This window comes from Photinus pyralis, unplaced genomic scaffold, assembly GCF_008802855.1.
Source record: "Photinus pyralis isolate 1611_PpyrPB1 unplaced genomic scaffold, Ppyr1.3 Ppyr1.4_LG3a, whole genome shotgun sequence".
Taxonomy (NCBI): Eukaryota; Metazoa; Arthropoda; class Insecta; order Coleoptera; family Lampyridae; genus Photinus; species Photinus pyralis.
In genome coordinates, this window is record NW_022170509.1 from 1,637,245 (window position 1) to 1,649,466 (window position 12,222).

The 12,222-nt window shown below is 33.5% G+C and overlaps 2 protein-coding genes across 2 annotated transcripts; one reads left to right on the forward strand and one right to left on the reverse strand.

The window, feature by feature from the left end:
• The first annotated feature begins 5,174 nt into the window (after nt 1–5,174).
• Nucleotides 5,175–8,735, forward strand: LOC116165532. The gene is made up of 4 exons (XM_031480061.1): nt 5,175–5,577; nt 5,744–5,994; nt 6,047–6,482; nt 6,529–8,735. The coding sequence occupies exons 2-4, from the start codon at nt 5,751–5,753 to the stop codon at nt 7,310–7,312; spliced, it is 1,464 nt and encodes a 487-aa protein (XP_031335921.1). The 5' UTR covers nt 5,175–5,577; nt 5,744–5,750; the 3' UTR covers nt 7,313–8,735.
• Nucleotides 7,330–11,568, reverse strand: LOC116165531 (G2/M phase-specific E3 ubiquitin-protein ligase-like; the record flags this gene model as incomplete). The annotated part of the gene is given in 6 exon segments (XM_031480060.1): nt 7,330–7,689; nt 7,743–8,006; nt 8,377–9,063; nt 9,118–9,360; nt 9,902–10,314; nt 11,164–11,568. Coding segments are annotated over 5 exon segments (1,806 nt in total). The 3' UTR covers nt 7,330–7,444.
• Between the last annotated feature and the right edge of the window lie 654 nt (nt 11,569–12,222).

Consider the following 12,222-nt stretch of genomic DNA (forward strand, 5'->3'; position numbering starts at 1 on the left):
TTGCTATCACTTCCGTGCACTACAATGTACCATTGTCCAAGAATGTTTTTAATCTCACATTTCGAGACTTAAGGATCGTATAATCACGAAAATGGAAATTAAAAAATCTTTGGCTCCGAAAATATGGCCGCCCCATGCTTCAACGCGCAGCATTGCCCTTGATAGGATATTATCAGTCCCCTTTCTTTCATAGGAAAAAACATATATATATATATATATATATATATGCATCTTTGTTAACTACTGCTTAAACTTTAACAAAATATTTTGTTAATTAACTTTTAGACTCTATTAATCAAACTGCAAGGTTTTTCTTACGTTTCTTACTAAATTTCCGGGGGTTTCACAATCTTAATAATTACGATCATTATTAAACAAACTTTTCACAATTTCAGTATTTTATTTAACGTTATTGTTAACGTTCCTTCCCTACTGTGCTTCAAGTCAAAGCGTTATAATAATAATAATTGACTTTATTCCCATACAAAATGATATAAGTACATGAGCATTCACTACATGAGAGTAAAACAAAAAAAAACAAAAAAAAAAACAAAAATCTTCTTTTTAAGATATCTACAGGAAAAAACAAGAGTAGAAAAGAGAAGAAAGAAGGTGAATTTTTTTTTTTTTTTTTTTTTTTTTTTTTTTAAGCATCAAAAAAGAAATTTAATAGGGAAATGGATTCTCTATGCACTAAGCATACAGCCCGAGTTAAAGGTGTACTTTAGTTTTTTTTTTTTATTTTTTTTTTTTTTTTTTAATCATTTTTTGTTCTAATTTACAGCAAACGTGACTTAGTTATGCAAGGCAATTATTATAATACTGTCCAGAAGGTCGTTTGAGTCATCATCCCTTTTGAATATTTTGGAATAGATTTTTTTGTTAATCTTACATTTTTAAATTACTCGGTAAAACATTATAAAATTACTCGGTAAAACATTATACAATTTTGGTCCAAGATATAACGGCGATCGTTGAAATAGGGTTTTATTTATTTTTGGCAATTTTTTATATTGCCTGGTCATGCTTCTGGTTGTTACGAGCTGATTTATTCTTTGTGATCCATGACAGTTGCTAATATTAAAAAATTGCCGAAGAACCTTAAACAGATACAAATACTTTAATGGCATAATTTTCTGGTGTATAAAAAGTGGAAGAGATGGTGTCATTCTACTTTTTTGACATATTGATCGTATCGCCATTTTTTGTAGTTTTTCTATAGGAGAACGGATACTATGGGCAGCCGCTCCCCAACAACATACACCTTAACTAATATGGGAATGCATATAAGCATAGTAAATTGTTTTTAACGCATGACAGGTAAGTGATGCTTTTAATATATAAATTTTCCTTGCTATTGAATATAGTCTAGATTTTAGGTAGTTAATATGACTCTTCCATGTTAATTTATTATCCAATATTATACCTAAATATTTCTGTGTTTCTGTATATGATAGTTCAGGACAAGTACATGGTGAAAGTCGGTTACAATACAAATTTATGTCTACAACTAACGTAAGGGGGCCGTGCCTTGGATGTTTCACTTTTCAAATTTAAGCGGGATCTTGTTTAGTTTTGGAGGGAATGGTCACTTTTTCCGGGTGGCCATTTTTAAACGTTGCCGGGTGGACTTTATTTCCGTGTCTTGTAGTGTGTCTAATAAAACAACCTTGTGTGAAGTTAGCATAGAACCTGGGGGGTTAAGTACACTACAGTGTGTCTACTTATATTGACTGTTTTATGTTTAGTAAATGTCTTTCCACATAACGTACAAATAAAGACATATCTGTGAATTAAAAATTAAACAACATGCAAACAGCTGATCGGAACGAATTATTATAATAGGTACAATCAGCAATATTCATTTTTAGTATGTGGAACCCTTACCTCTTCTTTAACTTGTTTGCGTTCTCGCTCATATTATTACTTCGTGTTTGCGTAACACCACACATTTTTTGCGTAGTCAGCAGGAAACATGGTAATACCCATGGTATAATAAAATAATTTACGTCGAACCTATGCGACATTTTGAATTTCCAAAAGGAAATTTTAAATAAGCATCTAAAACTGCAAAACATTGCCCATTTAACCAATTCTCTATCCTTAATAATAACAAAGTTACCCATGCAATCCCAACCGATCTGGGACACACTGTATACGTATATGCGAATGATATCGAAATTAATTCATGATATCAAAGACACATGTCTCACTACAATATTATCTAAAATGTTTGAAAGAAGCGTTTATAGGTGACACTTTAAAACATGTATAGATGCCATTTGTATAAGTAATGACGCAAACTACTTATACCTGCAAAATTAATAGTTACTGAAATCACACATAGAGGCAGGGCAATACCTGCTTGAATCCTTTACCGCGCAACTATTTTTCCTATGCCATGAGCTATCTGGAGTGTTTAAATCTGTGGTAATACAGCGTCTATAATTAATAATTAAAAAGATGCAGGTCGTTGGAGTTTCCCTTTAGAAAAGGCAACCGAGTTAGCTGCCGCTGCAGTTGGGAAGTCAGTTAGTTTTATAAAACAAATTCGCAAAGAATCGGATGAAGCTGGGCCCTCCAAGTTAAAATCTCCTAAGAAAAAACGTCACGTGGAGCCAACAAACAAGATCGATTTTGATGAAGCTGATCAGTGTATTTTACGAAGAACTGTCAAGTGATGATAATGAATGAAAAAAGTTAAAGGTTGTGTGTTAATTTAGTCAATGTGAGTGTTATTAATTTCAATATGATTGTTTCAATAACTGTCCATATTTACACACCAGAAATGCATCAGAATTCAAAATTGTGTTAAAAATCTAACAATTTTAAATGTGTTTACGTTTTTGTAAATCCAAGTATAAATAAATGATTTTATTATACCTGAATCACAATCTCCGTTTTAGACACTCAAATGCGTGCGAAAAAAGGCCTTTAAAACACACGTGCTTTAAAGTTGCTAAGTAACGATACTTCAAGTATGACTTTTGAAACTGTCATCTGGATGAAATAAAAAATCCTCTTAGGTCGCTTTCTGTAAATGCAGAACATTTCTTTGGCTTTTGTACCTATCCTTTGGTTGAAGCTTTCACAAACGCGCGTAATTTAGGGTATGCTTCCAAATCTGTTCCACTTTTTAATCGCAGCATTGCTTTAAAGTTTTGAATGAATGCAGCAAAATATAGAAGATTTAAATACCTTTGACATTTCCTTCATATATGCCAGCATTATGGATGCATTTAAGACTTTATTCGTAAGTAACTTCCTATTCAATCCATGGAAACAACTTTTCATATTCTTTATAATAGGCTTTACTGGATTTGGATTTTACACCTACCAACGTTAATTGTTTAGATTTTACAACAATCGATTTAATGGACGGTGTATTATCTTTTTCAACGGAAATCGTTTAATTCACAAAGACGATGATTTTTATAAGCAAACGTCAAGTGACATTTCCATGGCAATCGTGAAATTACGAACACCCAGCCCACTTAATTAGACATGTATTCGAGTATAACGTCAATATGACTTCATTGTATTTCCTATTTTTAAATTATACTGCAGGTATAATAAAAAATACTATAAGATACACGTGTATAATTGATCTTTAAAGCACTTGCAACGTTAAAGGCACTCCGCTTTGCGTCGTGCCCTACAACTCGTTGCGCGTGCTTTAAGGTTGGAGTCTGCATTTATAACGTTATGGAGATACTGCGTGCCTAATTTTCAGGCGAACCAGTGAACCGAATTTGTTGAAATTTATAGTGTAGTAAACTAATATAATTCTACACAAAATGAACAATTTTGAAAAAAAAATTTCAATTGGTTTGGGAATTACAGTCAAAAAACCGCTTTTTTTCAAAAAAACTTCAATATGTAAGTTTACTCACCTACATTACGCCAATGAAAACCAAAACTTTTTTTGGCGTTTCGTTTTCCTGAAAATTAGGAACGCAAATTCTAATAATTAAAGGTTCACACCTTCACTCTTATCTACATAATAAATTATAACATCGTCCAATGATATGTAAAGTTCATGTGGAGATACATGTTGCACTCGTATTACACAGAAATACCCACCTACTTCCTATATAATATATAAAACACAATTATACTTTATATTCATTTATACCTATGTACTTACCGTTGGTAGGATCCTTATTCTATATTTATGTATCAGGCTATCAATAGAAATGAAAAGACACACTACCGAATTGAAAACCCAAACTTTGTTATAGTATGGCGTTTGATTGAATTAAATCGATTTATTGATTACTTAACAGTTTTTTGCGCATTTTTTTGGAAAGTAATTTTATCCATGGTAGGTATTCTAATGAAAAGTCTCAACGAAAAGAATTGATTTCTACCAAACACCATCCACCTCCCCTTATCGAGATCGGTTACTTCATCGGTACTTTACCTGATTTTCGCAATGTACGTATAATTGCATAAGGTATTCCTAAATGTGATGCAAATACGGAAGGGGCTAATTCTTGGTTTATTTTATGACTAAAAGTTTATATAAACATTCATAGTTCCGCAAACGTTTCGTTACTGATCTACAGGATGTTATAACTTCACCGTACACTTTATAAATTAAACCTGTAATTTGTATATAACACAAGATACAATTTCAAATGCGAACTGTCAAGACTCTAAATAAAATCAAGAGATTATCCAAATAAAGCTAAGGTCATTTTAAAAATTATACATTCATTTGGCTAAGTAGGTGCCTACCGAAAATTGTATTTTTATTTCTCGACAACGGTCGCAAATATGAAAAAATTACAAATTACCAAAAAGTTTCCAAAGAAATCATAAAATCAAATTCTTATGTCGTTCTATGTACCTAACCTGGTCTAGATTATACGATAAATCGAGAACGGAAACAATTCTGTTCTAGATGAGGTTTTCAACAATCGATATTTTATTGTAATTAGAAAGGTATGGTTATCATTTTAAGCATCGAAGGACCATTATAATTTTGTCGTTGCCGTACATACTGCACCATGTAGAATTCTTTAAAATCGATTCTTTACGGTTAATCATTTTTGATCTCCACGTATTTTCGAATAAAACTGTTGGATATTTTTATTACCATATTTAGTTTATCTCAAAGTTAATGTAAAAACCTATTTATTATTGGTGCATAGGTAGATAGGTACCTATGAGGCGCCGTTTGTGCCATAAATATATTTATAAAAATAATGGGGATATACAGAAATGAAAGCAATATATAATATAAATCTCATTAAACTATTAAAATATATCACACATTTCATATTATATATCAATGCCGAAAAGAAATAATTCACATCGCATTTTTATCCCTATCCGCTTTTATTTCCATCACCGCAGTTTAAAAATATCCATCAAATAGCGTGTGCCAAAATGTAATGTTGGTTGCGGTCGGTAGCCGCAGTTTCTATATTCAGCGGCGCGATGTGATTCGCGCAATCAGCTGTTGGTTGTCTTGATGATTTTTGCGGTTGTTTTCGTCAACTGGCAGTAACAGGTGAAAAAAGTGCAACATTTAATTAGAATAATTTTAATTCGCAATCCTTAGACATTCAGGTAAGTTTTTCTAGCTAGTTTACCCGTCGACATGTAGCTGTAGCCTGTAACCTTTATTTATTGGGCACCTTATCATCATTTATTTATTTTGTTCTCTGCATGTTCCTATTTACGTCATTGCAATAGACCTTTTCGAAAATTTTGTTGAAAATTGTCAATGTTTCAGTCCGACTATGGAAATTCAACATTATTTTGAAGAAATAATTGTGGATGTTGATCAACTGGACTACTTATTAATGCACAACAATCATGATGTCAGGCTATTAGAAGAAGGTGGTCTCAAAATGGAAAACCATTGCCATGCTTTTAGTGTCCTGGTCAGTGCTTGTGAAAATGTTCCTGAACTACATGCCAAGCTCTGCAGAGTATATACATTAATTTGGACTTTACTTCAGATAGTGGAAAATAAACTGGAAGGTGGAGTAACAAGTAATGATGGGTTCCATTCTAATGGGGAGTAAATTTTTAGGCTGTGGTTTACCTGACTGGCCATCATTCCAACTAAGTCTCCTACCTACACAATCTGTAGGCAGACCAAGCTATGATATTCAATATGACCAGGTAGCGTTCTTGAGAAATTTGGGCATGTCTTGGTCTGGGATATCAAAAGCTCTTAAAATATCAAGGCGGACCTTGTATAGGAAGAAGGCAGAATGGTCCTTTGAAAATATTGAAGCTAACATTTCTAACGAAGACTTAGCAGTATTAATTCAGGAAATTTTAACTCAAACGCCAAATGCAGGCGAGGAATATGTGTTGGGAAGTTTGAGAGCTCGAAAAGTTAGCGTTGCAAGATGGCGAGTCCGAGAACAATTACATGCCCTTGATCACTTGGGTCGTGCATTGCGTCGACGTACCACAATTCAGCGGCGTATATATCAAGTTAAAGGAGCTAATTATTTATGGTAATTTTGTAAGTTGTTTATAGAAAAAATTAATTTACACTTTTAGGCATATTGATTCAAATCATAAACTTATTTCATATAGATTAGTTTACCATGGATGTATAGATGGATACAGTCGCCTTTTGATATACCTCAGATGCCTTACTAATAATAAGGCGGCAAGTGTGTTAGAATTGTTCAAACATGGTACAAATTTATTTGGGATTCCAAGTCGTGTGAGAGGTGATAGAGGGGTTGAAAATATACATGTAGCCCAATTTATGTTGAACGAAAGAGGTATTGATAGGGGTAGTTTTATTGTTGGGCGTTCGGTGCATAACCAGCGGATAGAAAGACTATGGGCTGAAGTAAATCGAATAGTGACGCGGCATTTCAAAGATTTGTTTCTTTTCATGTCATACAACGATTATCTGGATGAGCATTCTGATATAGATTTATTTTGCCTACATTACGTTTTCCTTCCACGGATTGAAAAATGTTTGGAGGAATTTGTCAACCAATGGAACCATCATAGTTTAAGTTCAGCAAGAGCGAAGTCTCCATTTCAACTATGGTCTCTAGCACATTTGGAAGGACAACATTATGAAAATATTGTTGGAATGGAAGATGACGCATACTTCGAAAACCCAAATTTATACGGACTTGATGAAATGGGACCTCCTCCAGAAATTGAAACCAGCAATAGTGTGGTCGTACCCGAATTCGAATTACATTTATCAGATCAACAGATGCACAGAATAAATGTGAGCATCCCCGATGTTATGTCTGATGATGGCCAATGTGGCATAAGTCATTATCTGAAAATTCGTGAAATATTGTTGGAACATTAATACCTTTATGTTCAAAATAAAAAACAAATTCTGTATATTTTAAATCAATATTGCAAATCAAAACTACACGATATTCCAAAATATTGCACCATGCGTTAAGAATAAAATCCAACTTCTATATGCTTAAAATAATTACTGTAAACCAAACACTGCGCCATTTCCAATACCAAATATCATATTATCTTTAAATGCATCGTAATTTGTATGTATAACAGGCAATTTCAAAACTAAGGCACAGGTGCTTGCTTCAGGGTATATTTTGGTGGTGTTATGGAGAAATTCAATTGTGGGAGTTTGTTTAAATCCTAACGGAGGTATGGTCCTGCATCCGGTCGTAAAGATAAGTATGTCTTGAAGGGAGACTTCTAAATCGTCCGCTGAAACATAAATTTCCAAATAATTTATTTGTGCAATCCTAATTAAAACAAACCTTCACAATCTGCTACAAAATTGTAATAATTCCCTAGAACTCTGTTTTCTATCGAACGTAAATTACTTCCTTGTGGATTTAACACAGGGGAAAATAGTTCCTTCATCTTGCTAAATGTTAATTTGGTTGCGGTAAAACAAAAAAGAGATTTCATATCAGAGGGATATTTATTTATCAAATGGTGAATTTCACAGGACTTCAAGCCACTTTCAAATTGTTCCAGTGCAGGTCGTACTCTGAGAGCCACATGAAATTTACAGACATCTGAAACATAACAAATACATTGTTTTCATTTGAATTTTGACACGAGTGGTTTGAATGTCGTTCATTCGGATATGGGATTACCTTGTTCTGTCTGTCATATTAAGTAAATAGGCGGATTCATGGGTGGAAATTGTGTCATTAAGGCCCAGTCTTCTCACCTCCTAATAACTATTCTCCCAATAAATTCCATAGATACCATTGTTGATACAATAGTTGTCTAATAGTTATCTGACAAATAGATTTATTAGGAGATGAAAAGACCGGCCCTAAGTAGAATACACGTAAATGTCACTAAATTTGACGAAAATTTTATTCCTCATCTTATAAATAATCTGTAAAGGATTTCTGAAAACTAATATCTAATAACTACCTGCAATAAGCTTTTCCTTTTCTGTTATGTCGCTTATGAATGACCATCCGGATATGGAAATCATATCCTCATCCAAAATAATATTTTGCAGATCAACAACATCATTACAGTCGTGCATTGTATGTAAAATTGTTTTCAATGTCCCTTCAGGCACATCATCTATATTAGGGGCCATTCCATCAATTCCATACAATAAAAAATCAAACAATGCTTGAGATATAAAGTTGGGTCCACCAAAACCATGTAGTATTGACATGCCTATTATTTGCCCACAGTAGTAATAATTATTTGCCTGTAGCTGTTCTATGCAATATGTCAAATTTTTTGACTCATTATTGCCGTCAAACAAGCAACTTGTGAGGAAATATGACATACATAATCTAAACATTTCAGCGCTAGGACCCCCACCATCAATTGCGCCTTCTGTGTTCTCGTCAGAATCGACAAAATTGACAGACAGTCGGTTGAAAGGATTAAAGCTTTTTCTTTGTAGGGCAAGCTTGCATGTTAAGAAGATGTCCTCTCTGTTCACATTAAAATATGTGACACTCTCTGTGATTTTATTATGTAATGCCTGTAATTCTAGTGTGAAACTATTCACATTCTGTGTATGGTCATCTAATGATCTTATGTCTGGAAACTCCTCAAGGTCATTCATTGTATAATCCGTTTCTTCAAATGTCCCTTCTGGAACATATTAACAAAAAATAAAAACATATGCAAGAAATTTTCCTTTCTTACCATCATTGTCGTCTTGTACAAGATCAACGTGAGGTCGCAAATACAGCGGTTTTTGACGAAGTAGAGCTTTTAATCGAGCCCCATTTAAATCTTCCATGTCTATTTTTGACAAATAGCCACTAACTGGCATGAGGAAATCAAAGTCAGTGTTGGTGAGAACACTTTGAAAAACTTCTCTCAGATGTTGTTTGATTTCACCAACCTTCCACTGAGTGTACAGTTTGACAGCTGGTTTAGCATAACCTAAAAAATAATATAGCAAAGTAAATTAGTAGGTTTGTTTGATTGTCTTCCAAGCAAATAAAGCAAATCGGCTTTTGTTTTGTGCTCAAAACAAACGGTGATTACCTACTCTACTTGCTTGGAGCAACTTTGATCAGACAAACGAACTAGGCTATTGAGTATAAGTTGTAAATTGAGAACAGTAGGAAACAATACCTCTGAGGATTGGTTTAAAAAATATCCGCCTATAAACATTTTTAGACCAATTTTCATGTTATAGTATTCTTCTAATTTTACACAATATATTGTGTCGTGATGTTAACAAAAACAATATGAACAATTTAATTTAATAATTAAATACATATAGAGCAATTCTATTTATAAATAACTGTCTGATTAGTAAGTAATGCATGTCTTAAAGCAATACAATATGTCCCATTAATTTATTTAATAATAATATTTAAAAAAATGAGCAGGTTTTTGTAAAGAAAAAGTAAATTTAACTAAATTGTGTTGCACGGATAAGTCCTTTGAGACTATTAATACCTCGATTAATACCTACCGTCTTTGAAAGCATCAAATTTTTCATTTCGTTTGAGTGTTTCTTCACAAGATTTTCTCTTTATAAGGAAGACTTCTTTTTCAAAAGGAGTCAACCCACGAGATGAATTTCGACTTTGGCTTCTACTATGTCGTGCCCTCGGAATACTGGGGAACATTTCGTGAATTCTCGAGGATATCATGGACATTCTTGACGATGGTGGTGTTTCGGAAGTATTTCGTCCAGGCAGTGTCGGCACTTGAACAGTAGGACTAATTGCAGGAGTGGTGGTCAAACGACTTGAAAGAGCATTATTGATCACATTACAGAATTCTGAGCTTGTTAGTATCTCCGTCAACAAATCTTTTATTTCAGCTCCACTACCCATTGTCAATAGGAACCTGTCGTTGACTTGCGAATGATCTGTTTCCAGTCTGTTGCAGACAATAATTTAAAAATTATTACAGTATACAGTAAAAAATTGTTAATAAAATAGTTTGCCCATTGGGAATTTATCAAGTAGCTTTAAGAAAGAGAGGAAGCCGTTTAGCAACAACACAAATGCATTTAGAAAATATCAATCAACAAACTTATAAAAACACTTATTAATTGCGTTAAGGTGTGTATAATACCCCCTTCAAACATTTAACCGGATTAAAGGTTTGTTGGTTGATGGAATTTGAGTTGTTTTAAATCCTCATAGAACTGCTGAGAGAAATACCTAATAACAATGCATTTGTTGTTACGCCCATGAACACGTAATCGTGCCAACCAACGAACAAACCTTACTCAGCATTGTTTTGCAATCCTTACCTTACGGCCGATTCTCACTACAGTGCAAGGCATGGGCAAGGCAACGGCTCTGCATGTGCCGTGCCAAATTCGTTATTGTTTTAAATGCATTTAAAGTAAAGTATTAACATTAAGTAGTCTTCGTCTCGGCAACTCAAATGCATTTATTTAAAACAACGATAACGAATTTGGTACGTCACATGCAGAGCCGTTGCCTTGCACTGTAGTGTGAGAATCGGCATTAACTCTAAGAGTAAACGAAAACGTTTTCTTGACAAGATGTAAATGGTTAATCCTAATTGCAGTTTTAATAATGTTGAGGCCATCTGTGCGACGGATCAAAGTACAGTGGATTGAACTTTCGAAAAGGTCTATTGCAATGAAGGTAAATAGGAACATGCAGAGAACAAAATAAATAAACGATGATAAGGTGCCCAATAAATAAAGGTTACAGCTACATGTCGACGGGTAAACTAGCTAGAAAAACTTACCTGAATGTCTAAGGATTGCGAATTAATTAAATGTTGCACTTTTTTCACCTGTTACTGCCTTACTATGGTTGACGAAAACAAAACGCAAAAATCATCAAGACAACCAACAGCTGATTGCGCGAACCACATCGCGCCGCTGAATATAGAAACTGCGGCTACCGACCGCAACCAACATTACATTTTGGCACACGCTATTTGATGGATATTTTTAAACTGCGGTGATGGAAATAAAAGCGGATAGGGATAAAAATGCGATGTGAATTATTTCTTTTCGGCATTGATATATAATATGAAATGTGTGATATATTTTAATAGTTTAATGAGATTTATATTATATATTGCTTTCATTTCTGTATATCCCCATTATTTTTATAAATATATTTATGGCACAAACGGCGCCTCATATGTTCCGTGCTATCGTAATATGGAATCCTCTAACATTATACGATCTTGTAATTTATGAATATATATCTAATGATCGCTTATTTAGGTACTATACTCTTATTTACACAAACTAATTTTTTACCTAAAGTAGTTCTATATAGGGTGTCTAAAATTGAGTAAGATAATATCTATCTTTGTTATTATTACCTATACTTACAGATTCAGTTAAATTGGCAAAATTGTGTAGTTTTTGATGCGGAGGGATATTTCGATGCGATATTTTGAAAAAAAGTGAAAATCGTTATTTTTTAAAAAGTTCAGATATTTTAGTAACAAAGAGTAAAAGTTGCAAGATTCGATGGGATAAATTCAATGCACGCAGAAAAAATTTTTCAAAATGGCGGTTTTCGAGATATTGTCATCAACTTCATCATTGTAAATGCATGGATGCCGTATTGGATTTTTACTCATAGCATTGAATTTATAACTTATAAATTCAATGCTCATAGTTTGATACATGTTTTTTTTTCTTTCCAACCATATACCGGGTGGTGCCCAGCGCGACGCAGCATAAGGATTTCAATGGTAATTTCTTTATAGTCAATTACTAGCTCCCCTAATTATTTTAGAGCAAAAGTCTAAATATGTTTCTTTTAGAGAAAAAAATACTGCATC